A 13,992-nucleotide genomic window follows, 5' to 3' on the forward strand; every position below is an offset into this window, starting at 1 on the left:
TTAATTATAGACATAAGACGTTAGTATGCAAAGGTCGTGATACCTGCAATAGGGATCAAGGTATTAGACATAAAATATATTTAGATAACTTGTACGGTCATGCGAATTTCCGTTGCAGTATAAATGTTTGATTTGTTTTTACACGTTTCGCATTGTTTATATCGATATTTCGTGATTTGTCAGGACACACGGGACACGACGTTTATTTGCTGCGAATCGAAATATGGAAGATGGTCGTTATTTAGTATTCTCGTTCGTATCATTCTTCGCGATCGAATGCAGAAATGATCGTCGGAGCCATATATGTGTGTTGCATAGAGAGGGGGGAAAAGGCGATGACGACGAAGGAAAGGCAGGGGATTCCGAACAACGACCAACACGAGTAGGTCGTCGGTATGGAATTGGTAGCGCGGGAGCACGGAGCGCATTCGCATTTTCGATGTACTCTACGTATGCTTTTCGACAGGTGGTGAATACAATCGTTGGAACTACGCGAACGGCTACGTGAACTCGCCGGCTTGGCACGTGCCACTTCGCATGGCACAGATTCGTAACGTAATGGTTCACGCAACGCCACGCACTCTCACCAATCGATTCATACCGGCATACCCACGTTGAGAACACTGCGGGACAAACAAAGAAGTACCATGCTACATCTCTGAGAAAATCGGAAGCTTCCTTAGCACGCTAGAGAGAAACAAAGTGAACCGGAGTGAAAGAAAATCGACGTCACGAGAGACGATCGGAAAGAAAGGGAGAAGATGTCTTCGTACTTTCATCTTCGGTGCTTCGTTCACATTCACGGTCACGTTTACGATTCTCGTACGATCACGTAGCTATGTTCCGGCAAAGGAGAGAGAAGATAGGAGACGCGTGTTCATCGGGTCTCGAGCTGTGGCACGATTTAAACACGGATCGATAGATCGTGTGGCTGCCACGGAGAAACCTAACGCCACCGAATTACCGAGCATAAATTTGCCAAGAACATTACCGCCGTTCTTACTTGGAAAGCTCGGATGTAAAAACCGCGTTTCTCTTGGCACGGATCCGTTAGCTGCCGTCGCGTCGTCTCGGCCGATTTTGCTCTCTCGCTTATTGCTAGTCACCTCTATAACCTCGTTCCGTTACTCTCCGTTATAGCGCTCATTCTGTTCTTCGTCTCACATCGGCGCACCTTCTATTCCTTTCTTGCGTGTTGTTCATTCACTATCCGCAATATCATTCACGTATGCACTGCACCTTTAGAAGGTAGAACGATAGCTGATCGATTTGTCTCAAAACATCGGTGTCCGAGTATCGCTGGGCGGTTCTTCCGATTTGTAGCTTAACCGTTCAAAGTTCATCTGTTCAATTAACCGTTTCGCGATGTTTCACAGAGTTTCCCAAAGAAAACCTACGCTTTATACAGTTGCATAGAACTTGCCGATGTAAGTTCGAGCGTGTACAGTTTATTTCGATCATCCTTTGGCCTTCTTTCTTTTTCCCTTCTTTTCTTAAGATTTAACGAGTTTTGCGTAGCTGCAACCCTTCCGACATCCATCCCTCGGTCGATCTAGCTTTTAGTTCCCGTAAAATGCACCGAGATCTCTTGCCACGTAGCTATCACTTTAGTTCACCTCGCTAGTCTATCGTTCAAGTTGGTCTACCCTCCGTTATTGTGCGCAGAGATGTGAATTTTTGCGAGACGTCGACGCGCTTTTGACGGTTTCGCGAACGTTCTCGTGAATTCGAGCTTACAAATACGTGAGCTGCAGTAATAGCCGCGGTGTTAATCGTGCGCTATCTCCGAAGTGCAACAAGATCCCACGATCGTATCTGCTAAAGCGTCATTTAGTCGCGACGCACTGATTAAACTCACATCTCTAGTTGCAGTGTGGTACTTGATTTTGCAGCATCGTACACGTACATACACACTTGCGTTGAACGTGTGTCAACTATTTTCTACTATTTAGGAACCTTGTGAACCATTACGTAGCGAACCCTGTCACGATTCACCAACGGTTGTATCTTTGTCGCTTGCCACGATATCTTTCATAGTATTACCTACCGTTACCTATATCGAGTACCCTACAGAGGAAACATCTCTAACGGGCCACCCACGTCACATAACCAAAACACATCGAACGCACTCGTATACACTCGTGTCACCCGGGATACTTCTCTATAAGTTTTGCAACGTATGTGTATGACACTGTATGATTGTACCTCCGATTCTACTACATTTTCTCTTCGATCCTTCTTTCCATTTCTACTTTTCTCTAACCGTGACCTTCTTCCAGGTGTTCATGCTCGCTGTCTTTTTTCTATGTTGTTACGTGTTCAACGTATCCTCACGGTCACACGGTGTATCGCAACGAGACTAGATCCGTTTCCTTCGACCCTCTATCACCCGAGCATTCGCTTCTTATCGGCTGCTCGATCGAAGAAAACTACCGACTATGTACTTGTTTCATTCTTTTCTGTTATCTCTGCCTCGTCGCATTACGGTGTTGCGATCGAAGTATTACGATACTCTTTTAAATATTCGTAATTATTCATAATACTTTTTGTCGATTAGTGCCAAATTTTGCGTAAACGCAATTAAAACGATCGTATTTAGAATCGTATTTGTTGGGTAAACGGTACGTTTGATTTTTTTGCATAGACGGAAATCCTCGTCTTCCACGAAACGTTATCGTAGTCGACTTAATTAGATACTTTTTATAAACTTTTTATACGCGTTATACTTGGCGGATTCCAGAAAGGATGTAGAACAAAAACGTACCTTCGACGATCGATGAATTTCCGAAAAAACGCAATTCTCGATTTCACACATTCACGTATTTTCGATTCTTTCCCATTTTTACTTAAGAATAATCGTAGCTTTCGAGAAGCGGGTCAAACGAACGATCGATTTAAAAGATGATGAAGGAGGGAAAGCGAAGGTTACTTATATATCAAGAAAGATAACGCGTGTCCGTCGTGTCGGCGCTCCTCCAATTTGTAATTTGTACCTTTTTTCGATCGTTTATCAACATACCGTACTTGTTAGCTCTCTCTCTCTCTCTCTCTCTCTCTCTCTATACGTACACGCACAGATACGTGCAAGCGCGTGTGCGCATATACACACAAACAAACAAACAAACAAACACACACACGCATACACATGCACACAAGGATACGGTCCGACAATACGCGGTGATTTTCCCCTGAAGAACTGAAATTCGTGATTCAAAGAAAAAGAGAAAGATGAGAGAGGTAGGTAGCCTTAAAAAGGTCTTCTGCGTTAAAAAGGGGAATCACGGCGTTCGAGGGAAGGGAAGATAACATTTCAAGCGTAGGAAATCTCTATTGTACATTGATTATTGATTATTGATACATTAATTATGATAATAATAAATTATATACAAAGTCACATAGCCAGAGGTTTTCTGTGATTCCGTTTTTTGTTTTCTTAGACGATTTCGTTTTAATTTCTTCAACCTGTTTTTTCAACGTTGTCTTCCGTGGATTAGGTTTTTCTTTCGATTTCCAATTCTTCCTTCACCTTTGTTCTTTACTCTCTTCCTGCCTCTCCGCCTTCATCTATCTTTCTCTTTCTCTCTCTCTCTCTCTCTCTCTCTCTTTTCTCTTTCTCTGTAATTCTCCTCACCATTTTTTCTTTTCTTGATTCAATTGAACATTATTATTAGAGGTATCTTCCTAGTCCCTGCGCGTCGTCCTTTTTCCGTTCTTCATTACCGTATCTTTTTATCGCACTCCCGGATTCGTTGGTCGACCGGATGACAATACCATGTGTGAGTAATCCCTAACAGTGCCTATCTTTACTGTCAGTGGTATGTTTACTATTCTTTGCGGTTTGTTGTTTCGATCATTTGTTCATTTGCTCGGTAGTGGCACCATTTTCTTTCTTCTGTTAACGAGTCTGGATGTAGCCTCGCATCTTCGATTCGCTCAAATCTTAGAACGTGGATGCACGTTAAATTCAGACTTTAAGTTTGGACGGTCTCTGTAATTAGCTGAAGACGCAAGGTGGAATGGCTTCGTTGTTTGACGAATTTGAATTCGACAGTTTTATTTGCCTCGGTACACGCTATCCAAGACGTAGTACTGCACTACGTAGGATTTTGCATGTTCAAAGCTGTTTATCTTTCCGTTTACTCACGTAATCCATTGATCACGTCTATTTTAATCTTAATTGTGTAAGTGTACGGGAAAGTATTATTTTCTTGAGTTATATATATATATACATACATATTACAGATTTTTAATTGGATGCATTTAAAAAATTAGACTCTTCTTAGCACCGTTTTGTAATGTGACACGTGTAACGTAGATTAACAACGTAGATTCTTTTCAAAAGTTCTTTCTTCCTTGAAACGCATCTCCCGTAACAATTCCTTGCACGATGTACGTAGGTACGTGTCTATATAATACTTGGTCATTTTAAAAGTTCTTGCGGTTCTTGAACCCTTTACTTAGAGAAAGGATTCGATTTTCTATTTTAATATTATGCACTTGAATAACGGTAACGTGACATTTAATGGCCTTGATGTTATGGATCTCGGATGGTCGTCAAAAGACCTTAATAACTATATTCCCGTGATATTGAATTTCGGTGGAACTACGTTGTTTTAAAGCGAACGGTTTCAAGCCGCGACAACTTTCAGGACGAATGACCTATTAGAAAGAATGATTACTCTTCCGAAATCCTTGCTCGACATTTTTCTCTTTCTCTTCGTTTCTCTATCTCTTCTTTTTTGTATATTCTTCGTTGCAAATCCTACCGTTATCGGGATAAGAATCGACGCGGCTAAAGTCAAAAGAGGCTGATACAGTGCACCGTAGCATGCGAGTCGAGTTCGTACTTTTTCCTCGAGCGTTTATTTCTTATTGTTTGTAAACCGCAATTTTCTTATTCTTTGTGGTTTAATTCGTACGATCCAAGAATTCCTTGTCTTACTTGTCTTCGTTTACAGATACCGAGACAGATAAGCAGGAGAAGGCCAAGAAACAGGAGAACAATAATTCTGTTTTCGCCAATGAAAAATCCCCTGAGAAACGTACGAACGGTATGACGGAAACCAGCAACCCGAGCATGGTAAATACACCGGATCTAAGCCCAGTGAAAAATATACGAAACGGAGAGATGGAGGATGCCGAAGTTCGAAAGACTAAAGTGAGCTCACGTTTACAAATATTTCGTTTGCACTTTCGTCCCATTGGATGACCTAATGCGTGATTTTCTTCTTGATAAATAGAGATGGCCGACCGACAAGGCATATTATATCGCGAAGGAACTTCTTATGACCGAACGAACTTACAAGAAGGATCTCGACGTTATAAACGTGGTACGTACACATCGAGAATATCCACGTTCCAAAATCGTTCGAATTGAAATGTACGTGGAGAACTTTTTTTATTCTTTTCAAGTTGTAACATATATATCTAGCGTGAGGATAACGAAAAAATCGTTGTGATAATCGCATGTCCCATTTTTATTCGACAGTGGTTCAGAGAGGAGGTATCTCGAGAGGCTGAACTGGAGGGTGAAGCGGTTGTTTCGCTGATCGAGCTTTTAGCGGACGTTCACGGGCCCTGCCTCCAAGAAATGGAGGCGAGATTAGAACGATGGGAAAGTAACGCTCGGCACAACATCGGCGATTTTCTTTATAACACCTTGTTGAATGTACTGCCGCTTTACGATCAATATCTCGAGAATCTAATACCCGTCCTCGAGAAGATGGAATATTATACGAGGACATCGCGTCGTTTTGACCAACTGTGCCGAGATTTCGAGGCGCAGAAACATTGTTATCTACCGTTAACCTCATTCCTTTTAAAACCATTGCAACGATTGTTGCATTACAACAGTATTATCGATAGTATGTTAATCATTCTTTGTTAAACTAATCAATACGTATGTATTACCTATACTGATGTACGTGCGTGTTACACTGATCCGATTCTTTTAGGGTTACTAGATCATTATCCAAAAGATCATACGGACTTTGAAGATTGCCTAGCGGCAAGAGATCGACTAGGCGAAACGTTGCTGGAAGGCCTTAGCATAATTAATCAAGCGGTAAATATCTGTAATCAGTTGTTGGTGTTTAGAGTTGTATACTTCGATATTCGTTAATTTTGTATGTTATAAATGTAGGAGAATCTAGTTCAGCTTTGCGAAATGCAAAGAGATATCAATGGCTTCGACAATTTGGTTCAAGAAGGTCGTAGATTTATTAGACAAGGTTGCCTGCAAAAGTACAGCCGCAAAGGTTTTCAGCAAAGAATGTTTTTCCTGGTAAGTTTCTCCAACCACCGTTCTCACGTATAAATGGCTTCTTTCGCATAAACTTTCTTACTCGAACGTCTTTCAGTTTTCGGACATATTATTATATACATTCCGTACTCAACAACCAACTCAGTGTTTTCGCGTTCACGGCCAACTTCCGTTAAAGGGGATGAAGATTCGAGAAAGCGACAATAAAACTGGATCGGACTTTGCGTTTGTAATCGACCCTCAAGGAAATCAGTGAGTATCGTGAATGGAGTATTGTCCCGTTTAAGTAAATTATTGAACTTAACAAGGTGTTAAAAGGATGAGGTCTCCATAGTTATTAAGAGGTCAATTGACTGTAAAGACTTCACTTAAGCGTACCATGCTCCCAATGTAAATGTGCCAGACGTATCAGTGAACATTTTCGTGGGCATTTTATTCATTGGACAAATTTTCTTCTATTCGCCGTTATTTCGCGCATTCTCTTTCCTTTTTATCTTTCTCTTGTATTTTTCTTATTTCTTTTTTCACCGTCATATATTTAAACAAAGAAATATTCGCCTCATACATTCAAGTCAACGGTTTACGTAGGTCTTTAACAGTTGCCGCTAGTAACGAAGAAGAAAAAGAGAGATGGTTAGAAGACTTGAATATGGCTATAGCGCAAGCTGATGCAGATCCAAAGATGCCATATTTGAATTTGAAGGCTTGTAGTAAGTATCCTTAGCAGCAGAATCCTCATTTATTCAACGGATATGAAGCAGAATTATTATTTATGTGATATATAATCAAATTTTAGGTTCAGCCGACGAAATGGGCGACGGTGTTGGGTTAGAAGGAGACCGAGGAAGTTGTGGAGGTGCTAAAGCTTCTCAACGAAGCAACACGACTGTACATGTTTGTTGGCATCGAAACACGAGTATCAGTTACAGCGACCAATTGCGAGCGTTTCAAGTAAATGAATAAAAATTTCTATTAAGCAAGTAAAGATGAATAATAGTTTTAAGTCATATACGTATTTATTTCAGAACCAACTTAGTGGATTTCTGTTACGGAAATTCAAGAATAGTAATGGTTGGCAAAAACTTTGGGTTGTCTTTACCAACTTTTGTTTATTCTTTTACAAATCGCACCGAGATGACTTTCCACTGGCTAGCTTACCATTGTTAGGATACACTGTAACTACTCCGTCGGAGAAAGATGGTATCAACAAAGATTTTGTTTTTAAGCTGCAATTTAAAAGTCACGTATATTTCTTCCGCGCTGAGAGCGACTACACATTTGGACGGTAAGATAGATTTATAATAAAGCGCGATTAGAAATTTATCCTTCGAAATTTGTCTGACGGGACATGATTATTTTTCAGGTGGGTAGAAGTGATTCGAAGCGCGACGCAGCAAAGCCATGTGTCAAGTAGTTTTAATGGAAAAGAAGGATATTAACATACGTATTCTATAGAATGCTGAAATGATGTTAACAAAACATTTGAAGAGAATAGCGCTATATGCACCATTATTTCAAAGCGTTTTTCATCTTACGATATAGTATTAAAATCGAGAAATCTCAACATCTTCAGGACAGATCTATGTTAGCAGTAACGTTGCGGCCTTATTCTAGGACTGAAATCAAATTTATACGATTGAAGTTGTAACCGACAATCAAATCAAAATCAAGAGTATCAAAAGAAAATGTAAGAAGATGATAAAAATATCGTAAAAAAGTCAAAGTATTCTGCTAATATGCAAATTTGATTATTCCAAGAATCATTGATGTTAAGATATGTCGCGTTCTTATCGGTTTCCTTGTACTTTAATTGATGCGTAATTAAAGATACGCTTGAAAAGGGTGATAATTGGAATGTAAATATAATTATTTAGATCTAAGTGGATCGCATTTGTTTGGAATTTATATGAATCTGATATACGAATCTAAATGTATTTGGATTACTGATAAGAATTTGTTGTTCATCATTCAAACGACGAAACTTCGATATAGATAGTGAAAAATGTATAGATATTAGCGTAAACCTTGGACCAATTTTATAATAGAATTTATTTAGTCATCCATATAAAAAGACAATAATTTTGTTAGCGTACTGATAATTTTTTTTGTTATTAAATTAATATTAACAAGAGATATATAGAGAAGTTATTTCTCGCTAAGAATTTTATGATGTCACAATTGTTTTTGCTAGGTATTACTTTTTCGAAGTAATGCACGATTCAATTATACAAAGACTGGCTATGTGAATTTGACGAGAAATTTAGTACATGCATCATATGTGTCACATTTGTAACGATCGCATGTAATTGAAAGAAAGGACCTATGCAATAATAATATGAATACACATATCCACGCGAATGACTCATCTATGCGAAAAATAAAAGTCCATAACTTAGTGGTTATCTGTTTTTTTTTTAGTTATCGCGGTTGTTTTGTTATAATATAGAATTTAATTTATACATATATATATATATACACACACACATATACATATATTATATATATATAGAAATCAAAGAGAAAAAATTAGTTTTATACTCGCAGAACCCTACTCACAAGCGCGCATGGGATATATATGTATCCGAAAGGATGCCTCGTAAGAGATACATGGTTATCTTTAGCAAATTTTCGAAATGTTCGTACAGAGAAGCGTCATTCAAATTGTCAAACTTGTACGTTTATTTCAAAACAATTGTATCGTTTTCGTTTCGATACATTTGATAACGTAGATTCGAAATAAGTTGTTATGTAATATGATGTATCAATATTCCACAATAAACGTACATTGCTACTTTTAAGACTCTTTTAATCAATTACGGAAATGGATGTAGCTAAACTTACAATTTGGTCGTTAAGACATTCATTAAGTACCTATGCACATACATATAAATAAGGAAAGAAATACATATTTATTTTTCAACATTCATCGCGAGTATGAAATGCACCCAATATATTCTTGATCTTTCTCAGATTAGATTACTTTTGTTCAAGTTAGTAGATAAATGTATCTAGCCTGAGTATAATCGTGTAGTTTTCCTTGTATTCATTGTGTACCGCGACACTTATAGAAGCTCGAAAGAAAAAAGTTTTCAATCACGAGATACTGGAAATACCCATAATAAAATTCTAATAATTGTATGCGATATCCTTAATCGTTTCCTCGGTATCGCGTTGATCTGAGTACCATTGATTAACGATGGACAATCGTGTACATATTATATATCATAATGGGAGCCAGTCAAACGAGTCTTTAACGTGAGAATTGCGAATGTAAACTATCCTTGTAGGAGAAGAAAACGATAAAATCGTAACCACGAAACGAAGAGAGCGGTGTTTCTGCGAAATGAACTATCTGAATGTATTTTTAAAAATATGAAAGAAATCGTATAACTGTAGGCTTCATACGTATGTATAATCGATAGAATATTATTATGGTTAGGTCAATGTCTAACTAATAACAAACATAGCTCCAAACATAAATCCGAGGTTATCAGCGTTTCTATTCACGCGTACAACCTTCTATCGAAGCCCTGATCGTTATTTGATGACGTTTGTTTGCTGATTTATCAATACTAGTAACGATTTTTTATTCGATGAAGCTTATACCAATGATGCAACGAGATTAACTACACCGATGTTCAAAAATATTTTATGTCTTGCTACATTATCAACATTGCTTGCACAACAAAGCGATCATTGAATGAAAAAACACACGCAAAATTTCCAATGACGTAACCCCCAGCAGCTAACTGGTTTTACCGAACGTTATCTTTTTATATTTTTTTGTTTCCATCGAAGGATATCCCGTTTCTAGGACAAGCAACGGAACCAGTGCTGCGGACATTGTTCCTATTGCGAAATAGTAAACCAAAGTAAAGGGTAAAATAATAAATCCAACGATACATTCGATGCCTCTCAATTAAAAGCCATATAGATAAATTTATTCGAAAAGCGTTTAGGCGAAGGATACGCAAGAAAATAATTACGGGGGTCTCGTTAAGTGTTACATAGCTTCAAGGATTTTGACGTCGATATAACAAACACAGATATGTAAAGTGATACTTGAAAATATATTCTTTCGCTTTATTTCTTCAACAAAGCATGATGATAACAATGCTATCTTAAGATGTACAACAAGTTTCAGCATTTATTAAGAATAACAACAAACCAATCGCGAAGTATGTGACCGACAAAGAAAGAAAAAAATAACAGCATGTTTTGAAACTGACGAGGATCTCGGATTTGAACAGCGATCATTCAGAGATAGGAGAGGTTCGAAGAAAGCAAGATAGAACGATTAGACGCATTACACGTTCATCATCGGTTACCTTAGCCTTGGTTGGCAGTTGTATTTTTTGCTCCTGTTGTACCGTTTCACGCTTGGAACAGCGTTCGAAGAAGCGGCAGTTGTTACAGGAAGAACCGCGGGTAATCAGAGTGGGAGGAATGATATAAAGATGAGCGTCTTGCGAACGATCGGAATAGAAGAATCGATCCTACAACATGTGGAGACATCGAACGATCGGGCTTTTTGCCTTGCTGGCTCTTCTCTGCATTGACGCACAAGGTACATTTTCTACTAATTCTATTCTTCTCTGAGATTAAATTTTACGTGGTGTGATTTCTACTTGCACTAAGTGATTATGGTTCTTTTTTATATTCGTTTCTTCGTTACATCGTAAATTAAGTTACAAATTTAGGAGGTTAAAAGTAATTGCGAATACTTATATCCCTCCCGGATTTAATGCCAACTTTGCCAAAAAATATCTAATTTTAAAATTATAAAATATTTGTTTAGCTGCAGAGACCAGAGCGAAACGAAACCCTCACGGATTTCACGATGCAGCCGCTGGAAGTAGTTTCCTGAAATCTCTCGCTGGTGTGGGTGGATTAGGTGCTGGATTAGGTGGTGGATTTGGCGGAGGATTTGGTGGAGGTTTCGGCGGTGGTGGCGGTGGTGGCGGAGGTGGAGGTGGTGGCGGATTTGGTAGTGGCGGAGGATTCGGTTCTGGTGGTGGTTTTGGTGGCACTAAGGGAGGACCTGGCTGCCATACCGGAACTTGCGGTGGCCACGGCAATGGTGGTGGTGCCGGAAGTGGCGCAGGAGGTGGTGCCGGAGGTGGTGCCGGAGGTGGTGCCGGAGGTGGCCTAGGAGGTGGCCTAGGAGGTGGCCTAGGAACTGGCTTAGGAGGTGGCCTAGGAACTGGCCTCGGAGGTGGCCTAGGAAGCGGCCTAGGAGGTGGCCTAGGAGGTGGAGCTGGCGGTCACGGTGCAGGAGGGCACGGAGGAGCTGGTGGTCGCCCTGGCGGTGGAGCCGGAGCATATGGTGGCTCCGCAGCTGGAGGTGGTGCTGGAGGATACGGAGGATCTGGCGCTGGGGGTGGTGCTGGCGGTGGGGCTGGAAGTGGCGCTGGAGGTGGCGCTGGAGGATACGGAGGATCTGGCGCTGGAGGTGGTGCAGGAGGATTCGGAGGATCTGGCGCTGGGGGTGGCGCCGGAGGATACGGCGGCTCTGGAGCTGGAAGTAGCGCCGGGAGTCATGCGGGTATGTTGATTTTACAGACAAGTTGTAAGTATTGCCTTTCATATAAACAGCACTTTCTTCAAATCGTCATTTTCACTTTATCAGGGTCCACTGGAGTAGTAAAAACTGGTGGATATGGTGGCGCAGGGGGCGGAGCTGGAAGCGGTGGTTACGGTAGTTCAGGTGCCGGAGGTGGTGCTGGCGGACGCGGTAGTGGAGCTGGCGGATTTGGTGGTGCAGGCGCCGGTGGTGGAGCTGGAGGATATGGTGGTGCAGGCGCCGGTGGTGGAGCTGGAGGATATGGTGGTGCAGGCGCCGGTGGTGGAGCTGGAGGTTATGGTGGCCTAGGTGGTGGTACTGGTGCTGGCGGACACGGTGGCGCCGGTAGTGGAGCTGGCGGATTTGGTGGTGCAGGCGCCGGTGGTGGAGCTGGAGGTTATGGTGGCCTAGGCGGTGGTGCTGGTGCTGGCGGACACGGTGGTGCCGGTGCTGGAGCTGGAGGTTACGGTGGTTCAGGTGCCGGAGGTGGTGCAGGCGCCGGTGGTGGAGCTGGAGGTTATGGTGGCCTAGGCGGTGGTGCTGGTGCTGGCGGACACGGTGGAGCAGGTGCCGGAGGTGGAGCTGGCGGATTTGGTGGCGCAGGCGCCGGTGGTGGAGCTGGCGGATATGGTGGATCAGGTGCCGGAGGCGGAGCTGGCGGATTTGGTGGAGCTGGTGCTGGAGGTGGAGCTAGTGGACACGGCGGCGCAGGTGCCGGTGGATCTGGTGGCTACGGTGGAGCAGGTGGTCTAGGCGGAAGCGGTGGTTATGGCGGTCACAGAGGGGCTGGCGCCAGTTCCAGTGCAAGCGCCAACGCCAACGCGAATGCTTACGCAAGTGCGAGTGCCAGCGCTAATGCACACGCTCTTGCTAATTCAAATGCGCATGCATCCGCTACTGCGAACGCAAACGCTGGTGCCGGTCTCGGAGGAGGATACGGCGGTTACGATGGTTATGGTGGTCCCGGTGGACATGGAGTCGAGTAAGTTAATTCATATTAATATATGAAGTAAAATAATTTCTTCAAAGAATTAAAATAAAATGACGAGCTATATCCTTTTACTTATTTTTGACAACGCTGAATATAGAAATTATTCAACGATTGACAAAATAATTAATTCAATGATTGTTGTCGAATTAGTCTTTTCTCCCGCCTGGGCGATGTCAACGAAGGAGTGAATAAGAGCGGAACCGTGGACAAAGCCAAAGGTGTCTACAGCAGTAGTGCAGCCAACATCGATTCTACTGGAAAGGGATCGTACAAAGTATCGGCTGGAAAAGTAGTCTAAATGGTCTTACCGGAGGAAGTTGAAATCGACATTTACGATAGAAGACGAACCAGAATTTGATCTGTGATCAAAGGCTTGCGCGGGGCTCGATTCGCGTATCGCTATTTTTACTGTTTATACCTAGTCTGTCTTTATTGTATTCAATGAATAAAATGCGTGGACGAGTCTGGCGTAGCGCTAAACCTTTAAAATACCTCCTCTTTAAAATAGCAGATTCACATGACGTAAACTGTGCAGTTCGAATAAACGATTCATTCTTACTTACATGCGTCTATAAAATATTATTGGATATGTCCCTTACACCGACCATCGCATATGCTTCTGGAGATAAAGCCAAGTAGAGATTTTTTTTAACTGAAGTTTATTTAATTTTCATATTTTGTCGGCTAACTACGAATTAATTTCCGGTTGATTTTTCTGAAAAAGATGTTTTGAATCGTACAATTTTTGTAGTCATATGGATAATTCATATGACTTTTAACGTAAATCCCAAGGTAACAGCAGTTTATTACGCGTTATTATCACTAATAATGCATCGTATGTTTATATGACTCGTTCGATAAAATTATCTTTTCACAGCTATTGGATACAACGAGGATATGTCTAACTGCAGATTCAAGATCCTCCCACTGATATGAATAATTCATAAGTTAAGACGCGTAATGTATATACATACTTACAAACATCTATCTTTGGGATATGTCAGTGACATAAGTGGTATTTCCGTATACACGATGTTACATTTAAATTCATTTGTAAAGCCACGTTTGTCACTCTTCGCGTCAAAGATACTGCTATCCAACCCATTTGTATGAGAATCAACGATGTATTATCCCTACTTTATGTCAGATACTTTGCTTCTTTACTACATGCGACTA

The 13,992-nt window shown here is 41.1% G+C and overlaps 2 protein-coding genes across 30 annotated transcripts in view; both read left to right on the plus strand.

Moving 5' to 3' along the window:
- Positions 1 to 9,060, plus strand: part of LOC126917113 (FERM, ARHGEF and pleckstrin domain-containing protein 1-like) — a 28,837-nt gene extending 19,777 nt beyond the window's left edge. For 4 of the 15 annotated variants that reach the window (XM_050723604.1, XM_050723607.1, XM_050723605.1 and 1 more), the window contains exons 12-21: positions 4,959 to 5,158; positions 5,241 to 5,330; positions 5,489 to 5,864; positions 5,955 to 6,064; positions 6,143 to 6,283; positions 6,360 to 6,514; positions 6,851 to 6,972; positions 7,059 to 7,213; positions 7,288 to 7,547; positions 7,626 to 9,060. In XM_050723604.1, the coding sequence (XP_050579561.1) occupies positions 4,959 to 5,158; positions 5,241 to 5,330; positions 5,489 to 5,864; positions 5,955 to 6,064; positions 6,143 to 6,283; positions 6,360 to 6,514; positions 6,851 to 6,972; positions 7,059 to 7,213; positions 7,288 to 7,547; positions 7,626 to 7,701 (1,685 nt within the window). In that variant the 3' untranslated portion in view covers positions 7,702 to 9,060. Of the gene's footprint in view, positions 1 to 10; positions 3,395 to 4,958; positions 5,159 to 5,240; positions 5,331 to 5,488; positions 5,865 to 5,954; positions 6,065 to 6,142; positions 6,284 to 6,359; positions 6,515 to 6,850; positions 6,973 to 7,058; positions 7,214 to 7,287; positions 7,548 to 7,625 lie in introns of those variants that run through there. The other 11 variants (XM_050723615.1, XM_050723613.1, XR_007710865.1 and 8 more) reach the window with 10 other exon arrangements.
- Positions 9,061 to 10,665: 1,605 nt separating this feature from the next.
- Positions 10,666 to 13,378, plus strand: LOC126917127 (uncharacterized). Of its 15 annotated transcripts, none has more exons than XM_050723670.1 (6): positions 10,666 to 10,829; positions 11,061 to 11,807; positions 11,892 to 11,914; positions 11,951 to 12,053; positions 12,312 to 12,807; positions 12,967 to 13,378. In XM_050723670.1, exons 1-6 carry the CDS (start codon positions 10,766 to 10,768, stop codon positions 13,112 to 13,114), a joined length of 1,581 nt encoding a protein of 526 aa, XP_050579627.1. In that variant the 5' UTR covers positions 10,666 to 10,765; the 3' UTR covers positions 13,115 to 13,378. The 15 variants fall into 15 exon arrangements, with proteins under 15 accessions (XP_050579627.1, XP_050579619.1, XP_050579620.1 ...); XM_050723662.1 differs by having other exon boundaries at positions 11,951 to 12,026; positions 12,063 to 12,807; XM_050723663.1 differs by having other exon boundaries at positions 11,892 to 12,227.
- The last annotated feature ends 614 nt before the right edge of the window (positions 13,379 to 13,992 follow it).

Source organism: Bombus affinis, chromosome 6 (assembly GCF_024516045.1).
Source record: "Bombus affinis isolate iyBomAffi1 chromosome 6, iyBomAffi1.2, whole genome shotgun sequence".
In the NCBI taxonomy this organism is placed as follows: Eukaryota; Metazoa; Arthropoda; class Insecta; order Hymenoptera; family Apidae; genus Bombus; species Bombus affinis.